This window comes from Thermothelomyces heterothallicus (assembly GCF_042370625.1).
Source record: "Thermothelomyces heterothallicus CBS 202.75 unplaced genomic scaffold P884_scaffold_11, whole genome shotgun sequence".
Classification (NCBI taxonomy): domain Eukaryota; kingdom Fungi; phylum Ascomycota; class Sordariomycetes; order Sordariales; family Chaetomiaceae; genus Thermothelomyces; species Thermothelomyces heterothallicus.
The window spans coordinates 970,553-991,002 of NW_027192572.1; the positions used below are offsets into that span (position 1 = coordinate 970,553).

The window sequence follows — 20,450 nt, forward strand, 5'->3', positions numbered from 1 at the left end:
CCACTGATTGGTTTTGCTAAAGAAAAAGGTACGAACTGCGTTGACAGGGAGGGCCATGGCTAGAACAAAACTTTCAGACCACCATGACGAGTCCCGTCTTGCCCATCCAAGCCGTCTCTTGCAACTAGTCAACCGTTGCGTTGGTGTGCCCTGCGCGCCAGGAAAAGAAAATAATGATTTTCCATCCAGTCAGTTATCCCACGCCCTACATGTGGGAGGCTTTTTGGGCAAGTCAAGGCAGATTCTGGTGAACGCCAAGCGTCCCTAAGCAATCAGATGTCAAGCCTGCTCGATTGTGAGATCTTGAAGTAAGAAGTTGTGCGCCATGGCGATCTGCTCATGGTATAGCAATCACATGTCGGATCTCCACGGATGTCACAACACGCTAAGTAACTGGCAAGGAGCCGGACCCTTTGATACCTAATACGCCTGACGCGACAACCTCACTTCTTATGACGGGTAGCTCGCAGTAAGTCGCTTGGTTGAAGCTGCAATGCAAGGTAATAAAGCGAGATGGCTCTTGATTTAGCATTCAAGAATCAGAAGCTATCTTGGTGTTGCATGTAATTACATTTGTCGTGACAACCTAGCTGAAGACCAGCGATAAATCACCCGAGCAACCGTGCAATAATTAACTCAGTTCAGGCATCATCCGTCCAGATTCCCGTCACTCTTCGTCCTCACTGCTGTTGGGGATGTCTTGAAACAGTGATGCTCGTCGGGAAACGGTATGCGGTGAGAAGTTGTAGCTGATATCGAGCCCCTCGCCTTCCTCAGCTGCTGTATGAGACAGCGCATGATGCTCCTCCACCGCGACCATTCTCAAGTCCTGTTCGTCATCACTAATGGTAATATCGAGTAGCTTTGCGGAGGCTGATGCTCTGAGCTCACCTTGGCTCATACAGTTTTGACCATTTGTTACACTGGGTGGTGGTTCTAGGCGTATTAAGGCCCCATCGTTTGTTGATGACCCTAAACGGAGTTGGTACGCGATGTTGGGAGAAGGAACATCATGCCGGAGTAGATCAACGCCAGGCAAGGTCTGGGCATCCGAGAGCGCTTCCGGGGACAATGAAATACCGTCAAAAATTCTCAAAGGCTCAGGTGAGACTGACCCTGGTATCACCTCGACCAGCCAGTCCTGCGTTGTTGGTTCATCGGCACTTTGACGGTGGTTCCATGTCTGACTTCTCTGGCCCAGGGATTGGCTCTCCCCAATGACCTGCGTCGGGGGCAGACTCGAAGTAACGTCTTCGAACAATTGCTTTCGCATGTCAGGGTTATACACTGCCTGTTTGCTCAGGAATAGAGTACATACCAATGGCCGCTTAGGCTTCCTTTTGGTCCCGAGACGCTTGGGTGGAATGGACCTACATGAATCCTCGGTGCTCGGAGAGGTGCTATGGCCCTTCTTGTTGGGAGTCATTTCCGACCCGTGGACTTTTTCTATCTTGGCGCTCTTTGAGTGGTCCCTCTTTGATGCGATAGTGAGAGGCGGAGAGAGTTGTACAGCTGCTGCTCGCCGAGGCCCAGGTTTAGAGTGTTTGCTATTGTTATCTGTCTCTTGAGTCGGTGCGATTTCCTGTTCCATCATGGTCTTTGCTGTCCGAGAAATTGTTTGGGAGATTGAGAATATCGTGTCCGGAACCTGGTCGACAAGCTCTAATTTGGGCCTCGGGCTCGTCTTAGGATCGTGTTCTTCATTTTCCGCCAGAGAGAGCGGCATGATCCTAGCCCAGTCAGTCAATTACAGCAGCCATTTTATTGGGATCCCACGAACTCCAGGCGAGAAATCCTTGCATATTCATATCCATCCCGTTGTTGCAGATTGAGGTTGGCGTCTTCAAACTCGCCACGGCCGAAATTCCAAATTCCGATGAAAGGGTCGACAGGTTGTTCGGTAGCGTGGAACGCCAACGTCCACTGCACAGGCTCTGTTCCTGCCGTTGTCAGCAATCGATGCACCTCTGAGGTGGATAGCGGAGCAGCACTTGTCCAACGCGGCAGTCTTCTAAGATAGTCTCCTAACTGCCACAGGTCTGACTCGGTGCCTGCGACGTGTTGCATTCCAGTTCCAGCCCTCCAAATATCAAGACCGTATCTGCCGCCTTCGCCATATCTGAAAACGAAGGTGAAAGCCTCTAACAAGCAGTTTTCAGTCCATCGTTTGGCTTGTAGGAAGTATATCCGGAATTTGACTAGGTTCTCGGTCTCAATAAGGGGAAAGATGTCCGCCGTCTGAGAATACGCTGCGTCAGCCCAGGCATGCAAGGAGGAACGGTCGGCTCATACCATGATGCCCAGGAAGCGATCGAGACCATAATTTCTGCATTTCCGAAAGAATACCGTGTTGTTTTTGTCTCTCAGCTGTTCTATATTATAAACTTGAATTTCAGACCCAGATGTAATGATGTCTTCGAACGGGCGGGACGCAACACCGTCGAGCGGCAACAGCTGGAAACACTCCGGGGGAAAAGCAAGCCTAGCAGCACTGAGAATCAGTTCAGCTTCCTCGACCAGGGTCTAGCTTACCTGGTGTACAGGATCTGGCTTGCCTACAAATGGAGACTTAGATGAAGCACTCAACTATAATTGGTGGTGAACTCACAGCTGCACCGAAAATGACTTTGCAGCGCTCAAAGTCGCGCTTTCTCTGGCAGCCCATGTCATTTTCTTTGCCCAGGTCAGCCATTGGAAACACAGCATGTGAAGAATGAGTTGAAAGAATAACACAGGATCCTGGGTGTGAAGATACGGATGTTAGGATATTGCTCGATCTGGTGTCTTATCGTGGAGTGCGTCAATTTGAGTTGTCTGAGGCACAAGTTGTGCGGGTAACGAGATAAATCGAAATAGCCAAAGTTGTTTGGTAGTCTAAGCCGCGATTGCTAGGTCTTTGGGTCGTGTTTTGGAAAGAAATTGGAAAGAGCAGAAGCAGGGCTGGAATGATGCGCCAAAGAACCTGAGGCAGGAACGATAATTCCCCAGCCAAAGTGATCGCAACATCTGTCGATTTATTCTAGTTTGGGATCCTGAATAGCTCTCTGTATTGAAAACACTTAATCTAATAAAGACTGTTTTTCTCTAACATAGACAAAGATTCGTTCCTGTCGCCCGAATCCTAGAGAACAAATCTATTGAGTTGTTGAGTGTGAGCCTATCATAGCGCCGAGGCATCGCCTTAGACAGCCGGGGATTCCCGTAACAAGTGGATGTCTGTTATTTCAAAGTTCTTTGGGACTGAATCAGGAACAGAAGAAAAACTATGCCGGGAGAAAGGAGACAATTAACCAGGCCGGAACGTGTAAAACTACGTAGTAGGAGAGATGAGTGACCGAGGTAACAGTTTAATTATATTTAAAGGGGCTTTTTCACCCCTGCCGCCAGACGCCGACATTCAGGTATGGGATTTACTCGCTCAGGAATTCGGATACCAGACCTTGAGATCTCTTGCTAGCTACGAGCACTCTTGCTGAACATCTGTAACGCAAGGCATATCCAAGTATATCTGTTTGGCTTGGCGGACGCGATTATTGGCACGAATTACGGATTACACTAGAAAAACTCGAGACAGGGGCGAAAACTCGGACCCGCAGCCCCACTCTGAGAATGATCAATGCACTATCCGTACTCCGTAGCCTGTCCCCTCACCCGGTGGCCCCTGGCACCAGTTAAGGTTTGGGGAGACTTTGGTACCACAATTCCCAAGTACAGGTGCCATCCTTCGAAACAGTCTGTTAGGAAGGCACGGAGTACTTCCTCTCGATTCTAGAAAAAAAAAAGGAAAGGATTCTAGAACGCAATACTTCAAACATTCTTAGCGATCTCGACGGTTACTAAAAGGCAATGTTCATTGCATGTTTCGTTCGTTTTTGTGGCTGTAACCTGACAAACAGAACTGTGCCGAGCCCATTCCCTCCTGCTTCCTGCTGCCAAGTGTCTAGAGGCCTGTACATACGGAGTTACTTTAGGTACCTTATGTAGAAAGGTACGCTGCGGTATACATACCACATACAGACAACAACGGAAGAGTGGATACCTCTTTGGAGGTTGTTTGCGTTGGTGACGACCCTGGATCTCGTGCCAGGCTGATTTCACCGCGCCCTCTTGAAGTCATGACGCTAACAGTTCCCAAATTTCCTAAATATTGTGTATTCCGTTACAGCTACATCCTTGGCTCGCGGTTCAACAGGGACGACGGCGTCAACCTTCAACATTAGTTATGAAGAAACAAGCGGCTTCGGCATCTCGACTTCCACACGAGTTACTGTGGTAGTGTCTGATGCCGCTGGTGGCTGGTTCGCTCGGCGGGCCGGAACTTGCCCAAAAATGGAAGACCCGGACAGAAAATACTGCAGGAGAACTGGGCATTCTATGAAGATAATGTCGTGCCTCGCTGATGCTTGTCTCTTGAGCACAAACCTTGTTAGGCATGGTAGGAAGTGAAGTATCAGTATTCGGCAAGCTGTCATGACACGCCATAGTAGTTTTTCTTGTATTTGGTCTTCATGGCCCATTCCATGGCCGTTCACGGGTGTCCCATGTTTGTCCGGATTGGCAGGGGCGATGGGTGGCACGGACGCTGAAAATCGAGCGGAGCCGTGCCAAGTTGGGTCTCGCCTCTCGTGCTGACTCCTGATCGAGCACACGGCGTCTCGTCACCTTACCTCAGCAAGGCAGGAGCCAACGGCTCAACTCTACTTTGTCTGCCCGCCATCTCATCACCTTTGGTCCCAATCCCCGCGATCTGTTTGAGGCTACAGGCAGCGCGACGCGAAGAGAAACTCGCCGAACACCAGCATTTTCGCGATTTCCGCTGAAGGCAGCACGCCCCATTTCTTCTTCAGACGCCGTTCTCCGACCTCCTCCTCCCTTGCCGTGCGCCTTCAAACATCGACTCTTCTGACATGAACAGAAGAACATGAGGCCAAGAATTTGAGTTTCTTGACCACTGGTTACAGGTGGAGGATTATTTCGGGCGACACGCGTTGAAGAACGACTCCTCCGTGTTCGGTACGCGTTGGACTGGAAGTCTCGCTGTCCCGCCGATATTACGAGGAGCACCCGACTCGATTCTTAATCCTCGTTCCGAGGCAAGCTCATCGAGGCCACACGAGTTTTCATTTCCTTTGCAGCTTTCGTATACTTGCCCGCGTAGCGTACGATTCGTTCGACATCCTTCCCCAGCGCCGTTACACACAACACCATGGAACCCCACCGGCCAAGATCAAGCCACAAGGTCTCCATGACCTGGCACGAGGACGAGGCAACGTTAACACGAATGATGCAATTCGCGGACGAGTGTATCGAGACAAAGACAGTGACAACCACGACCACAACAAAGCGGTCCTACCCGCCACTGTTTCTCCGCGAACCACGAGATGTACTCTCGCTCGACTCCAAAGAATATCCGCTTGCCGCAAAACCGACTCCGCCCGAGCTGCGAAAGTTTACCTTTGATCTTGATGACTACGAGACCCATAGCTGGAAGAACGAGATTTCAGATCCTCAGGTGGGCGAGCTCCTCTGTCCATCTGGAGTTGGCTGAGCGTATTTTGCTGACCTAGTTGTGTTAAGGTTCGGCGGTCTCAGAGCATCGATTATACTGGCGAAATCAAGCGCGAGCCTGGTGTTGACAGTCCAATTTCTACATCGTCGCATCGTCTCAATGAACAGTTGGAACCATACCAAGGAAGGTCGAGAAGATCAACGAGGGGCGTTTCGCCTAATCAGACACCGATGCCCACGAGAAGCTCACGGCTGGCAACGAAGCCTCCGAGCATACCACATACCGCTTCCGATAAACTGCGTCATGCCGTGTCTCGTAGCTATAGTCGGGATGCGGCGAGGGTACTTCGTCACTCATCAGGTTACTTGGCAACTCCTAGTACCTCTGAGCTTGCCACCGGTCGCTTAGAGCGAGCTGCGAGGCTGAGGTCCTTCCCAGCGGATGTGGCGGACTCGGGAACTAGCCAGTCCACCTCTGTTTATGATGTTGATAGCCTTGCAGACAGCGAGTCGCAAACGTTCAGCAACGTCGCTACCCCTCCCATCACGGACCCGGAGCTTCCGCCATTCGATGACGCAGACGATTCTCTCCCGGCCCATGCCAGCGACCCTCCCCCGAGGAGAAGCCTCAGCACGGTGGCTGCCCAGGACGTTAGCTTGCCTAGTCCCAGGCTTTCGCCTACGTTGGCAGCCACTCAAGTGCAGCCTACCCAAGCCGACAACGAAGCCGAGGAGGCCGAAGAGACCTCATTCTCGACACAAGTCACGCGTTCAGACCGGCAACAATGGATGGACGAAAGCCAGGCGACGGATGATACCGAGGTTCCAGGAGCAATGGATCTATCTCCAGCCCCATACGGAGCCTCTCTTTCCCGGTCTAGGTCATACCGGAGACCCCACCTCGACCCAGGTTCGATGCTGGATAGCTTTGACGCCATGCCTAACGAGCTCAAAACCTGGATGATGTACCAGTTTCTGCGCAGGTGTCCCCGCAAAACCTTGCACGTTGTAGCGGATGTGGTCAACCCAGCCCTCAAGTGCGATTTTCTCAAGCAACTGCCACTCGAGCTCAGCCTCCATGTCCTCTCTTATTTGGACCACCGAGATCTTTGCCGTGCAGCACAGGTGTCTAAGCATTGGAGGCACATTATCGACAGCAACGAGACCGGGTGGAAGGAGTTGTTTGACCGCGATGGCTTCCGTTTGCCACCAGGGGAACTCCAGAGAGCTATCAATGAGGGTTGGGGATGGCAGGACCCCGTCGGGTTCGAGGGATGCGAGGTTGACCTGAGCAACCAAAGCCGGCTTACATTCAGCGAGCATGAGCTCATCCGGTCGGCTGCCAAGGCGGAGGTACCCGAGATCCTACCACGAACGAGGAGCGCAAAGCGGAAGCGTGGGTCAACCCAGATCAACGCCGAGAGGGCCAAACGCCGGGTCAGCGCCCAGGAGGGGAAGGCGGATAGAAACATGCCTCCGGCCAAGACCCACAAATCCGAAGGCCCAATCTCGGCTGCGAACGCTGCGGCTATTGCTGTTCCCGACCCGCAGCTTGGCCTCCCGAGTCTGCGAAACCTTCACCTTTTCAAGTCGCTTTATCGGAGACATTATATGTTCCGGCGGAGCTGGATGAGCGGGAAAGTGAAGCCAGGTCATGTTGCTTTTGCTGCTCACCCACGCCATGTCATCACCTGCCTCCAGTTCGACGACGACAAGATCATCACGGGAAGTGACGATACCTTGATTCATGTCTACGACACCAAAACAGGAAAGCTACGTACGAAGCTCGAGGGCCACGAGGGCGGCGTCTGGGCGCTTCAGTACGAGGGGAATACGCTGGTGTCTGGTAGCACAGACCGTTCCGTTCGTGTGTGGGATATCCAGAAAGGTATCTGCACCCAGACGTTTTACGGACACACCAGCACGGTTCGCTGCTTGCAGATTGTGATGCCGGTTGACACCGGCAAAGTCCAGGATGGTAAGCCCGTCATGATGCCTCCTAAGCCGCTCATCATCACGGGCTCCCGGGACAGCCAGCTTCGCGTCTGGCGATTGCCAGAGGCTGGTTCTCGTCGATACATTCAGACTGGTCCGCCTGCCAGTGATGACCAATGCCCTTACTTCATTCGTATTCTATCCGGCCATGCTCACTCGGTTCGCGCCATTTCCGCATATGGCGACACACTTGTTTCCGGCAGTTACGACAGCACAGTACGCGTCTGGCGTATCAGCACTGGCGAGCAGTTGCATGTTCTGCACGGCCACGTCCAGAAGGTTTACTCGGTCGTGCTTGACCATAAGCGGAACCGGTGCATTTCGGGATCCATGGACTCGCTGGTCAAGATCTGGGATCTTAACACGGGAGCGTGCCTGCACACGCTCGAAGGCCACAGCATGCTGGTCGGCCTGTTGGACCTGCGGGATGACCAGCTGGTCTCTGCCGCCGCCGACAGCACGTTACGGATTTGGGATCCTGACACGGGCAAGTGCAGGAAAGTTCTTGAAGCCCACACTGGAGCCATAACTTGTTTCCAGCACGACGGACGAAAGGTGATTTCTGGCAGTGATAAGACGGTCAAGATGTGGGACGTCGCTACGGGCGATTGTGTCCAGGACCTCCTGACCGACTTGGCTGGCGTGTGGCAGGTCAAGTTTGACGATCGTCGGTGTGTGGCTGCTGTGCAGCGCGATGGTCTCACATATGTTGAGGTGAGTTGATTGGCGGGGATGGGACAAAGGCTTTGATGACTGACATGGCTCGCAGATCCTCGACTTTGGCGCTGTCCGTGACGGCAAGCCACCCGAGGAGCTGGGCAAGCGGAAACTATTGAACGAGGCCGAGGTCCAGCGACTAATTGCAGAGGAGTCCTGAGCCACCACTGGGTGTGGGTTGCTCAGCACCAAGTCTGGCGCATTGAGCTCCAGCTAGAGGCGCACACAAGGGGACCATCACGGGCACGAATTACTGCGCGAATTTTCTTGGGCAAGCTACGTGGGGACATGATGGGAGGAACGGGAAATGACATTGAAATGAAAAGAAGCCGTAACAATTTGGTGAGTGTGCTTTGAGCATCTACATCATTCAACGTTCATCATTGTCAGCTTTGGGGAAGGGGGTGTGAGCGAGGCAGGGCAAGGCAACATGGGTATATTCTTGGGCGGGCTGTATGTGCACAGTGTTATTTTTCGGGCATTTTTCATTTGGAGGCGCTCAGGTTGTGGCATGCATGAGATAATTGATTGGTATTGGGATGACATGGCTAGGAAGGCGGGAGCTCTGAACAAAGAAAGATCTAAGGAGACAGCCAGCTCTCCCTTTTCAGGTAGTGTTGTGTGTCTTTGCCATTATATATTCGTCAATATGTCTTGAGGTATTATTGAAGCCAGGTTTCGCGTGCCTGTTACTGCAATCTATCAGTGGATTTGTCTGAAACCGTCCATTTAGTTTCTCCGGCCTGTCACTTCGCTGAAATACCAAAGAATCGGTGTGGAACCGTTTATCGATCTTGGGTTCGGACTTCGCTCCATGTTCAGCTTGATGGAGGAGAGGCTGACAGCCCCTGCCAATCCCCTGCTGGTTCACTAATGCCAAGACCGGAGAAGCCTTGGGCCCCTGCATGTTGGCCAGGTAAATTAGCTCCTCTGCCAGAATAATTACACGAGGACACCGCAACTGACCTGTCTCAGCAACTCACCCACACTCTCCGTCCTTAACGCACAACCCCTCTCAATGCTGCACACTTTAGTCAAAGCAATTCGACGGCGGTGACTGATCGCCATGGCACCTCCAAGGCCCACCTCGGGCGTAGACCCGAGCGGCGGCATCGTGGGGTCCTTCTCGAGATTCTGGCAGGTAGGGGAGAGCACTGGGCTCAATTACCTTACATAAGTAAATATGGTGACGTGCTGTCAGGCTGACTTTGTCATGGTTGCAGAGAACCTATGCCTCTGACCATATCGGTTTCGTACTTCTGCTGGTCGGGTACTTGCTGGTGCGTGCCCTAGGTTTAAGCTTGCTAGTGTTAGATTCTCCCCTTTCTGTCAGGACGACCTAACCCAGGGCCGTGAACAGCTTCAATTCTTCGTCGAGCCCTTCCATCGCATGTTTTCGCTCAACGACCTACGCATCTCCTTTCCCCATGCCGAGGTCGAACGCGTTCCGCTCCGTAGGCCCACGACCCTGTTCCCTCCTGCCGACCCTCCCCATCTCACACGCGACTAACAACATCCTTGCTACAAATATATAGTCCATGACTTCGTCTACGCTCTCTTCCTCCCCCTGGGCGTCCTCATTCTCGCCAACCTCGCCACTCACGCGCCGCCACACAAGCACCACGTCACCGTCCTCGGCCTGGCCATCTCCCTGATCCTGGCCTCCTTCCTCACCGACGTCATCAAGAACGCCGTCGGCCGCCCGCGGCCGGACCTGCTCGCGCGGTGCGTGCCGCGGCCGGACACGCCGCGCGACGTGCTCGTCACCATCGACGTGTGCACCCAGACGGACCATCACACCCTGCACGACGGCTGGCGCTCGTTCCCCTCGGGCCACAGCTCCTTCGCCTTCGCCGGGCTGGGGTACCTGAGCCTGTTCCTGGCGGGGCAGATGCGCATCTTTGCGCACGGCGGCGGCGGCGGCGCGAGCGCTGGGGACAAGGTCGAGAAGCTGGTCAGGGGCGACCTGTTACGCGCGCTTCTGTGTGGCGCCCCCCTCTTGGGGGCCACCATGATCGCTATCAGTCGGTGCCAAGACTACCGGCACGATGTGTACGATGTGTGCGTCGGTGGGTTACTGGGCTGGACGGCGGCGTATTGGAGTTATAGGCGGTATTGGCCGAGATTGGGGAGCTGGCGGTGTGAGGAGCCGTATGCAGGACCGCTGGGAGCGCAGGATGTTGTTGGGAGGAGCGGGTATGGGAGGGTGAGGGACGAGGAAGAGGGTCTGGGCCAGGGCAGAAATGTACGTATTGACTTGGGGGTCTTATCTAATATGAGGTGAAGCGCTGACCTTATCTGCAGATCGATTGATCGCGTGTGTGGTCCGTTCATTTCGTCGGGTTTTCTTTCAGTGGTCACACCGGCTAACGGCTGGAACGGGTTCTTGGCTGGGAGTTCGGTCACGGGCGTCATTGGCCTCTATTGGTTGGTACACACGGCGCTCGCAAGGAGTCTTAATTCCACCTACCCCGTCTATAACCTCTTGACCTACTTTTCCTCCGTTGTCTCGTCTTTGGCCAAATCGTGCTTCTTCAATAGCGCCGTAATCTCTTCCCCGCTCCATAGCTTGTGGTAGATCTTGCCGTCCTTGGTCTGCCCAACCGTCGCAAATTCGACTGTATCATGGTCAGTTGTCGCCCACAATTTTAAGCGTCTCAGGCCAACACTCACTTTTCTCGCTGCTGAGCTTGGTCGAGTCCATCGTCTTGCTCAGCACCTTGACCGCCATCCCACAAGCCTCCTCCAATGTGCAGTCCTCCTTGTAGTCTTGCTTCAACAAGCTCTGCGCACTCGCGTGGTTGGCCCCGGAGCTGGTTGCCTTCCACCCGCCGTAGTTGCCTGAAGGGTTGCTGAGGTACAGCTGGAACTGGCGCTGCGGGTCCCACCCCGCGTAGATGAACGAGACGCCGAACGGACGCAGACCACCGTGTTGTGTGTAGCCTTGCTTGAGATCGCAGAGTCGGCGCACCAGCTGCTCGCAGGGAATATCTTCGTTGTACGTAAGCAGGTACCGTTGAGCGGCTTGCCGGGCGTAGTTGATGAGAATATTAGCGTCGGCGGTCATGCCAGCGACGGCGCAGATCATGTTGCTGTCCACCATGTCAGCGTCTCCCCCTGTGCTGGAAACCTGCAAAACCCGGCAGTTCGTACTCGTTCAGAATGTAGAGCTTCTCGGCCGATGTGTCCTGCTCGAGCAGCTTCGAAGTAACCTTGCGTTCCGCAGCGAGAACGATGCCATCCTTGGCGAGAATGCCAATGGCCGTCCCGGCGTGGGAGATGGCCTCTAATGCGTATTCAACTTGGTACAGACGGCCATCGGGCGAGAAAATGGTTGTCTGCAGGAGGGGTAAGCTTCAACATCCGCCCCAAGCTCCCATAACGCACCGCTTCGGGTGTAACGCAGCTGCGACCAACTTACTCGGGAGTCGTATCTTCTAGACATGATGGGCAGGTGTTGAAGGGAAGTTGGCAATGAAATACGCCTGCAAGGGCAAATTAACAGGTCGACGGGCTTGTTTGGTGTTGGTTTGTCGCGTGCGACGGCAGGCGGGGAAAGCAAGGCTGATTGATGCTCTCTGGCTTCGTGGAGTGCCAGCGGCTTAGGCTGGAAGCTCCAGGCAAGCGCTAACACGCGTATAGCTTGTTGCCTTGCCCTCCAGGTAACTAAGTGGGTAAGCCAGCGCACAGGCCAACATGACCTCCTGCTTCTGCATCGCTTGCATGCCAAGCGATCTCCACATCAAGCTTATCTAATCTGAGCTCTGCCTTTTCATTGCAGCGCATTCGCGTCGTTTCGATCGACAATCTCCTCTCTTTCCAACCTCCGCATCGCAACCCCTCAGCCAGAGAACACATCGACAAAGTCGCGCGCTGGCACCACCGGCAAAATAAAGCCAGAAAATATAGTCGGCGCGCTGTTCACGACAAGCTAACTTGAGCTCCTGTGATCCCGGGCAGGTGTTGAGATCAGTTTCCCCTTCGCACGCGACACCCAATCCCTCTTTCCCTCGGGTTGCATTGGAGCTCTTGACTCCAAAGCTCCGCTCGGCACGCGCCATCGCGCCTCTTATTCCTGCCCACATCGGTTCCATCATCTGTCAATACACATCAAGGCAGAAGGCGCGAGGAAACGCGGACCCTGGGACACTGGGGTTTGCGGATAGCTTCAGGGAACTTGATTGCCATCGTGTCCTTGCGACTGCATTTCCTGCACAGTCCCATCATTTTAGTTTTATGCAAGCGTAAACATCCTATCAAGTGACTGCGTGCAACCTTTCACGCATGCTTTGAGCATCTTGAATCCTCAGTAGGCGCACACGACACAAGGGAGCGCACCCGGCCAACTGACAGGCAACCCGTTGCCCATTTGTTTAGTCCCGTCATTGACGCGACAATGTCTGGTAAGCAAGCATCTTCAAGAGCTCTGCCACCCTGCGCGCGCCGCTCCCCCCCATCCCCCTCTGGTTGTGGACAGTAACCAGACAACGCGATGCCGCCCTCTCGTCGCAGCACACGCGGTCAGCCGCTAACCAACGATGGAGCACCAGAACCGGAACCGCGCCGATCGGTCAGGGCCACCAAAGGCCAGCACAAGGCATTGGAGCAGCTCGACCAGGCTATCGAGACACCGAAACGTCGCGGCGGAAACAAAAAGACCAAGAAGACGGCACCCGAGCCTGAAGAGCCTGAAGAAGAGATCATCCGCTGCGTCTGTGGCGCTACAGAGCAAGACGAAGACTCGGGAGAGCCGTGGATCGCATGCGATCAGTGCGGCGCCTGGCAGCACAACATCTGCATGGGCATGAGCCAGTACACAGAGGATCTACCTAAGGAGTACTTCTGCGAGCTGTGCCGGCCGGAAAACCATCAGGAGCTGCTTGCCGGAATCGCCAGGGGCGAAAAGCCCTGGGAAGCTCGCCGCAAGGCATACGAGGAACAGAAGGCCGAGAAGAAGAAGAAAGGCCCCAAGAAGGGCAAAAAGCGGACGAGCGACCTCAAGGAAGATGCTTCCCAGAAATCGAAGCAGTCACCGCCTCCTCTTCCTGAGCCGAAAAAGGAACCAAAAGCAGCTGGCTTGAAGCGGAAGAATGGCGAGGTTGCGCAGGATAAGGACCCCAAGGTGCGCCATACACACACCTATATTCCGTTATAAACGATCTGAAGGCTGACGTATCGTGCAGAAAATGCGCAGAGGTAACGAAGCACAGCAAGCTCCAGTCCCGGAGTACTCGCCTCCCGAAGACATTCCTGCGAATATCTCCGGCTTGCCAGACTCGCGCCAAGGCCCAGCAAAAGCTCTCTCGAAATCTTTGGTTGCCTCCCTTGCGGTCGCTGAGAAAAACGGCATTGTTCCGGCCGACGGTGTCTCGAATGCCGACCGCGCCGAGAAGTTCGCGCTCCAAATCGAACGTGCCGTCCATGACACTCACCCGACCACAAGCTCATATGCTGGCCAGATCCGAACCCTGGCCTTCAATCTCAAGAGCAACCCCGAGCTCACCGCCAGGTTGCTTGCCCAGACCTTGACGCCTCCAATGCTGGCGTCGATGTCTACGGAAGAGCTGGCGTCCAAGGAGCTCCAAAAGGAGACGGCTGAGATGCTGGCTAGGGCAGAGAAACAAGCCATCAAAATCACAGAAGACATTCCGCGCGTAAGGAGAACTCACAAAGGCGATGAGATCATTGACGATGATCACTTCATTGCCAGCGAGGACGTTCCTTCTGCCCCAGTCAGCAGGCCGAGCGCCCCGAAGCAGGAGTCCAAGGATACGCCCGACTTCCCACCGCAGTCCAGACATCGCTCGGTTAGCGGTCCGGCCGTTGATAGCCAGCAGTCACCGAGCAGGTCCCATTTTGATCTAAACAAGGTATTTTCGAGCGTCAAGCCACCCGCACATCCCCAAGGACAGCCGCGCGCATCCTTTGCTACCGCCCCTTCAACTGGGCCCGGCGACGATCCCGATGTTGATCGCTTGCTTGACGACGGCACCCATTCACCCCCGTACTCGCCTAAGGAGGAGGAGAACGATCCGGATGTTGTGTGGCGAGGAAATCTCATCATGAACACCATTGCCGAAGTTCAAGTCGCAGCTAAGCATATGGGAGGCGCCAACCTAAGCGAGACGATCAACCTCCCCTGGGATAAATTGCTGCCGCGGAACCTGACCGTGTGTGGCCGGATTGACGAACAGCAGGCCATTGTGTACCTTTGCGGCCTGCGATATAGCTTGCCCACAGACGTCGTCGTCGTCAGCCTCGAGCCGACAACTCCAGCAGCAAAGGCAGGGATGAACAAGCTCATTGACTACTTTGTCTCGAAGAAAAGGTACGGCGTGGTCGGAGACAAAGGGGTTGCCAATGTTCGCGACACATATCTTGTTCCAGTGCCCGCCGGCACCGGCAACCAACCGGAGTTCATGCTGAATTTGGCGGACAACTTCATCCCCGAAACAAGGTCGGAGCCCATGATGCTCTGCGTCATCGTCTACCGGAACGACCCCGAGACCATTCAGCGAATCCACGGGACTACGAACCCCATGGGGACGCATCAGGCTGCTCCGCGGGGCCCAGGAGCATCACAGTCCCCTGGGACACCAACGCCAACTCAGGGCGGGCTCCCTCCTACGGGTCGACAATCAGTCTCCGCACCAGCCTTCTCGCCAACTTCTTCCCAGGGCGCTTTCTCGCAATACCCTTCGCCGAGAATGGCCACTCCTGTGCAGCAGCAGCAGCCCCCACCGCACGCTCCCGCTCCACAGCAGCAACCGAAGCAGGCGTCAACGATAGACGAGTTGCAGCGCCAAGGAGAGGCTACCGCTCGTGAAGTTCTTGGACATCTCATTACCAGCCCGACCGTAAGCTTCCTGCTTCCGCAGGCGCACTGCATGTCGCGGAAGGAGTGGGAGGTGATCAAGAAGATATACGAGAAAGATCCAAGGACTCGCGACGAGCTCCCGTATTTGAGCATGATACTCGAAAGGGAGGGCCAACAGCAACAGCAGCGGGAGGCATCGCAGTCTCGACCTCAATCTCAGGTTCAGCCCCCCCCGCCACATCCACAGCAACAAAACCGCACCCAGTCTGAACAGCAGGTTCAAGGGCAACCTCAGCCCCAGCCTCAGCTTCATTCCCAGCACCCACCCCCGGTCCGGACGACCCCTATCCCGCCTCCGCCGATTCCTCCAGCTCCTGCAGCCGGGCCGCCAAAGCAGACACCGATCCCACCGCCCCCGATTCCGCCCCAAGCGACAACAAACTCTGGGCCCCCGCCGGCTTAGAGATCTGGGGATGAGCAGGATGAATCCGCTCCGCTATCGAGGCCCAGGCCGGACACCATGTCTGCCCTCTCATCATGTACTAGTGCTCCCTCTTCAACATTGCCGATACGGTCAGCTTCTCCTAGACCAACAGAAAATCGACCCCCGAGTTCCTCACACGTGTCCCCCAATTTGTGCTATCATGATTTACTCTTAGCCTCAGCTCGTCCCACCCAGTTCTCTGAGTTATCTCTTCGTGCTCGTTCACCTTCTCCCCCACCGTTATCACCGAGGCCGCCCTCAATGCTCCCGGCCTTGCGACCACAGTCACAATCAAAACGACAATCATTCCGATCAACCCTTTCTTCCTTTGTGAGAAACCGTTCCATAACCTTCCCTCCAGGCCTTGTCGCACGAAATCCCGTCCTCAGGCAAATAACAGCCACCCTGCCGTACTCGGCAGCGGTTCCGCCCCCCATCCCTCCTTCGAGGTCAAGACATCCACACTCTCGGGAGGCTGCAGCGAACGATTACAGGCCCCTCATACCTTCACGGTTGCGCCATTCCTCTAGCGTGGATGACGAGGAGGAACAGCCACCGCCGTGTGTCAAGACCGGAGACGAACAGTCGCAGGGGAATGGAAGGCCGCCGCTCCCTTTACAACACAGACCTCCAACGATGGGGGCGTTCTCTAGGCCTCTCAGGCCGTGTTCCCGACTTGGGTTTGCGTCTGGGACGGACTCGGGGCTCAAACTTCATTCCACCTCTGGCCTGGGATCTGGATCCAGGTCCAGGTCTGGAGATGGGTCTGGAACTGGGTCCGAATCAGAAACCGAGAAGCTAAGCTGTGGATGTCCCGGACCGGATGTCGGACGGTGCGATGACGGGTGCACTTGTAACGCAAGCTGCGCATGTGAGGAATGCGAAATCAGCTGGGACGATGAGCTTTCTTTAGGCGGAAAAAACGATGGCGATGAATATGGCGAGAGTGACGAAAATGAAGCGGAGTCGGTGGACACCCTTACGGAAGAAGAAGCGAGAAGTTTGCTTGGAGACGGGCTTGCCGGCGAGGTTTTTGATGACAATCCTTCACCCGAAACTGGGATGGCGGGAGTCGGAGAGCGATCCGGTCAAGGTGGCATAGTGACGGAACGTGGAAAGACCAATATGGGGAGCCTCGTTGACGGAATTACTGGGCTTTGTGGGCGGGATCAAGGAACTGCGGAGAGCTCTGAGTTTGGTGTGGTAACTGCTTGGTCCCGGTTGGGTTCTGCGGACGAGTCGGGAGAATGTCACAAGGATGCGATTTTCAGTCTGCTGAACATTGTCAACAGGGCCCTTAAAGAAGAGGAGGCCAGCGGGTGATTGTATACGGGGTGAATCGCTTCGAGATAGTTGGGACACTTCGCCCTGTGTTTTTTTCTTTCTTTTTCTTTTTCTTTTTTTTAAGAGTTCTTACACGGTCGCGGAAAGGGACACAAAAGCGATTGGCCTGTTTGACCAGCGTTAACAGCGGAGCACCCATTTCATATGAGTCCTCAGGTTTGGCTTCAGTTTGATGTTTAATTCTATAGTGGGAGCGGTTTCGCTGCGTTCACATTCTCGCAACCGCTAGCCAGCTCAGCTTTTTTTTTTTTTTTTTTTTTTTTTTTTTTTTTTTTTTTTTTTTTTTTTTTTTTTTTTTTGCTCTTGGCTGCCGAACCTCGGGGTTACAGCACCCGCTGCTTTGCGTAGGATTAGGCATTCGTCCATGTACCATACATCTTGTTAAGACAGGCAAACAGCGAAGGGATTATTAGGTGGTTAATCTCACAACTTAACCGCACTTCGGTACATGTTCAATCGCACCAGTGACTCGTGTGGCTTTGGTTTGTTTGCCACTGGGTATAGAGCATATCACCCCACGAGATCGTGTCTTGTCTGCTGTTGTTTCACATGAAGCCGCGGTGAGAGTTGGATAGAATACATCTGCTCGCTATGATGCAGAGCCGTTTCTCCTTTGGCATCCACATCTGCTTGAGACACAGACCTAGGCAAAACAGTTGTACGAGACAGTCATGAAAACTCCTCATCAATTCTCTTCCACCCTGCCAGCTCCCTCTGCTCTTGCAGCTGCTCAGGTCGAGGCTCGAGAGCTTCCTTCTCGCTAGGCACCTTCTCCAGCTGTGGCACCTGGATACTGGCCAGTCCCTCAATCATTCGCTTCGCCTTGTCTACTACGCTCCGAATTCCGGCTGTCTCGGCGCGTATCTGGTCGCCGTGGGCGTGCATCATCTGGATCAACTGCTCGCGCGCGTGATGCGGGCGATACTCGTTAAGCGTGTGGTGGAAGTTGAGGAGGAGAACTTTGATGTCTTCGATCTTTCCGGCAGCCTGAATGATGGCAGTGTCAGAACTGCCGAGGTGCAGGCTTGGGAGGTTGGGGGAGGGGGGGGGGAGGCTCTCACATGCGCCGGGTTGTGACCCATCAGTCCCACTAACTCGAGATAGTTGAGCAGAAGGGACTTGACTAATTTCTTGAGCTCGAATCCCCGATCAAGGTGTTTGCTGTCCCGATCTATCTCAGATGTCGGGACCAGTCGCTGGATGCCGGCGTCTTCGAGGCTTTGAAGGGTTTCGGTGAGCTGAGGGCTAGTTAATGCTTGGGTAATCACAATGACGCAGGGGAGTAACAAACAGTTTCAGGCTCGCTGAATAACCTCCACTTTCCGTCGGCAGGCTCGGAAGGCGGCTGGAGGTTAATAAGATGTTCTGGTATGTTGGGAATCCGGATGACGGCGTCGGCGCTCAAGCCCTGCTGATCGGCGTAATCCTCTTTGAGGCTCTCGAAACGCTCAATGTTCTCCGGTGTGAAATCTCTCCAGAAAGGTGGCGGATCCGGCCAGAGCGCAGTCACCCGATTCGGGTCGTCCTCGAGACCGTCCATGGCTCGTTCCCCCCGATTGATCGAGAGGTGCGACACGAACAAAAGTCGGTGGGGTGCGGATCAGGGCTCAAGTCTGGAGAATTGAGAGAGCTGCCATTCTTCGCCACTCCTGGACGGAGCCGGATCCCTAAGTTTGACGGGTCTGCAAGGCGCGGGTCGCCTTTTCCTGGAAAGATTACTTGATATCGGCGTGATGGAGGGGTAACGGGGAATTGATGTGGGAACGGAACGGGAACCTTTGCGACCGTGGCTGAAGCTCTCCCTTGCAGGATTAGTTACTGTGGCTGCCAGCAGCGTGGGGCAGCTGAGCTCCCTGTGGCTGTTCTCATTATAGTTAGTACCTCAAAGTAATCCGTACCTCAACCAACCAGGGAGAGTTCCTTCGTCTGATCATCTCGATCAGCTCAGCTCTTTTATCTTGGCTATGGTTTGCACAATTGAGCACATGGAATATCTGACCAGACTATCCAGTCAGTTTCACTGAAACTCCTGTCGATTATAGCACAGAGGTCCCATCAATTCTGCGCCTAGGAAGGGTTACGGGTTGCACCCTCCGCTCCCAATTCAAAACCCGACCACGATCACCACCACCATGGCTGACGTCCGCGCCCTTCTTCGACAGCAGCGCGCTGCCCGCCGGATAGAGCACCCTCACGCCTCGTACTCGGACACTGGAAAGCTTATCTGTACCGTATGTAACGACCACATCAAGACCGAATCTCTCTGGGACGGACACCTGCGCAGCGCCGGCCACCGACAACGACTACAAACCCTCCATCAGGCCTCAGCAAAGAAAACAAGCAATGGCTATGCCGGGTTTGTGGGTCAAGGCTCGGAGATTCAAGGCTCGGCGGCCCCGGCCAGCAAGCGCAAGCTCGCCGACTCAGACGACGACATGGTCGGTGAAGACGAAGCATCGCGTAGGAAACGCACAAGACCCGGCTCTCCGCCGGGGAGCAAACCGTTGCATGAAGCCGAAACGCCTGCCAAGAAAGACAACAATGGCAAAGCAGACAAGCCCAGAACACCGCCACTCCACCGCCGAACATCAGGCGCCCCCAGCGCCGGCGTTGAGATGCAGATCCCGTCTCGCCCTGCAACACCCAGTGCCAGCGGCACACCGCTAGCCACGACGCCCAAAGCGCCACCAATCGGTCGGTCGCCGCTGATACCAGAGGAGACGACAGCGGCGCAACAAGAGAGCGTCCCTGGCGCCCAAGAAGCACAAGGCGGGGCCGCGGGGACCACGGCGGCGGCGGAACCCGTTGACGAAGATATGTGGGCGGCGTTTGAGGCAGACCTGATTCATGGCTCGGGAACAAAGGCCAGCACGAAGCCTCCAGCTGCTGCTGCCGCCGCCGCCGCCGGACTGGACGACGACGCGGTCATTTCCGCGCCAGCCATGAGCGCCGCGGAGGTAGCCGCCAAATCGGAAGAGGAAGAGCGCACAAGACGGCGAGCATTAGTGGATATCCAGATTGAAGACGAAAAGGAAGAGGCCACCCGCGCTCTTGAAAACGAGTTCGAGGTGATGGAGGAGCTGGAGGCAAGGGCGCGAAAGTTGAGGGAGCGGAGAGAGGCGCTCAGGGCGCAGAGTAACAGCGGTGCTGTGCCGACGGTAGCTGCAAACAATGGCGACTCTAAAGGCAGTCCTCCGGGGAAGGAGAATGCCGCAATGGGAGACGAGGAAGACGAAGAGAACGAAGATGAAGAGGACGACGAGGACGACTGGGATGGTTTCAGGTTCCGCTCATAATGGCATCCCGCGCCGCTGAAGGCTTTCCGGTCATTGTTTGACTTTAGCTGTGTATATTATGGTACGTCCTTCTAATATGGCAGGGTGCCCTAAGTGGCCAATCATGCCGTCGTCACATAGCATCATATGTTGCTCGCTGAACTCCAGCAGAAAAACTGTACAAAACCAAAGAAACGACCCTCGTCCCCCCCCCCCCCCCCCCAACAAAGAGGCGGAACTACCATCAGTGCAGAGGGGAAAACTCCCAGAACACCAGCCAATTGCTCAGACACACCACTACCCCAATTCT

General features: G+C 54.8%; 7 protein-coding genes across 7 annotated transcripts; 4 read left to right on the top strand and 3 right to left on the bottom strand.

The window, feature by feature from the left end:
- Positions 1-667: 667 nt before the first annotated feature.
- Positions 668-2,665, bottom strand: P884DRAFT_307637 (uncharacterized protein; the record flags this gene model as incomplete). The annotated part of the gene is made up of 4 exons (XM_069445138.1): positions 668-1,264; positions 1,319-1,730; positions 1,781-1,965; positions 2,609-2,665. The coding sequence occupies 4 exons, from the start codon at positions 2,663-2,665 to the stop codon at positions 668-670; spliced, it is 1,251 nt and encodes a 416-aa protein (XP_069297693.1).
- Positions 2,666-5,065: 2,400 nt separating this feature from the next.
- Positions 5,066-8,438, top strand: P884DRAFT_22249 (WD40-repeat-containing domain protein). The gene is made up of 2 exons (XM_069439527.1): positions 5,066-5,512; positions 5,578-8,438. Exons 1-2 carry the CDS (start codon positions 5,207-5,209, stop codon positions 8,224-8,226), a joined length of 2,955 nt encoding a protein of 984 aa, XP_069297694.1. The 5' UTR covers positions 5,066-5,206; the 3' UTR covers positions 8,227-8,438.
- Positions 8,439-9,286: 848 nt separating this feature from the next.
- P884DRAFT_299905 (phosphatidic acid phosphatase type 2/haloperoxidase) lies at positions 9,287-10,533 on the top strand (the record flags this gene model as incomplete). Its single annotated transcript, XM_069444720.1, has 5 exons — positions 9,287-9,361; positions 9,444-9,500; positions 9,569-9,674; positions 9,756-10,465; positions 10,525-10,533. 5 exons carry the CDS (start codon positions 9,287-9,289, stop codon positions 10,531-10,533), a joined length of 957 nt encoding a protein of 318 aa, XP_069297695.1.
- Positions 10,534-10,628: 95 nt separating this feature from the next.
- Positions 10,629-11,827, bottom strand: P884DRAFT_243675 (nucleophile aminohydrolase). The gene is made up of 4 exons (XM_069440332.1): positions 11,642-11,827; positions 11,374-11,558; positions 10,894-11,312; positions 10,629-10,838 (listed from the first exon to the last, which is right to left on the bottom strand). The coding sequence occupies exons 1-4, from the start codon at positions 11,663-11,665 to the stop codon at positions 10,711-10,713; spliced, it is 756 nt and encodes a 251-aa protein (XP_069297696.1). The 5' UTR covers positions 11,666-11,827; the 3' UTR covers positions 10,629-10,710.
- A 789-nt stretch (positions 11,828-12,616) lies between these two features.
- Positions 12,617-15,500, top strand: P884DRAFT_277743 (transcription factor S-II, central domain-containing protein; the record flags this gene model as incomplete). Its single annotated transcript, XM_069443114.1, has 3 exons — positions 12,617-12,623; positions 12,771-13,342; positions 13,404-15,500. The coding sequence occupies 3 exons, from the start codon at positions 12,617-12,619 to the stop codon at positions 15,498-15,500; spliced, it is 2,676 nt and encodes an 891-aa protein (XP_069297697.1).
- Positions 15,501-17,299: 1,799 nt separating this feature from the next.
- P884DRAFT_224117 (MED7 protein-domain-containing protein) lies at positions 17,300-18,607 on the bottom strand. Its single transcript, XM_069439585.1, has 3 exons — positions 18,157-18,607; positions 17,927-18,103; positions 17,300-17,852 (listed from the first exon to the last, which is right to left on the bottom strand). Exons 1-3 carry the CDS (start codon positions 18,403-18,405, stop codon positions 17,535-17,537), a joined length of 744 nt encoding a protein of 247 aa, XP_069297698.1. The 5' UTR covers positions 18,406-18,607; the 3' UTR covers positions 17,300-17,534.
- A 203-nt stretch (positions 18,608-18,810) lies between these two features.
- Positions 18,811-20,261, top strand: P884DRAFT_259745 (uncharacterized protein). Its single transcript, XM_069441379.1, has one exon. The coding sequence runs from the start codon at positions 18,998-19,000 to the stop codon at positions 20,159-20,161; it is 1,164 nt and encodes a 387-aa protein (XP_069297699.1). The 5' UTR covers positions 18,811-18,997; the 3' UTR covers positions 20,162-20,261.
- Positions 20,262-20,450: the final 189 nt, after the last annotated feature.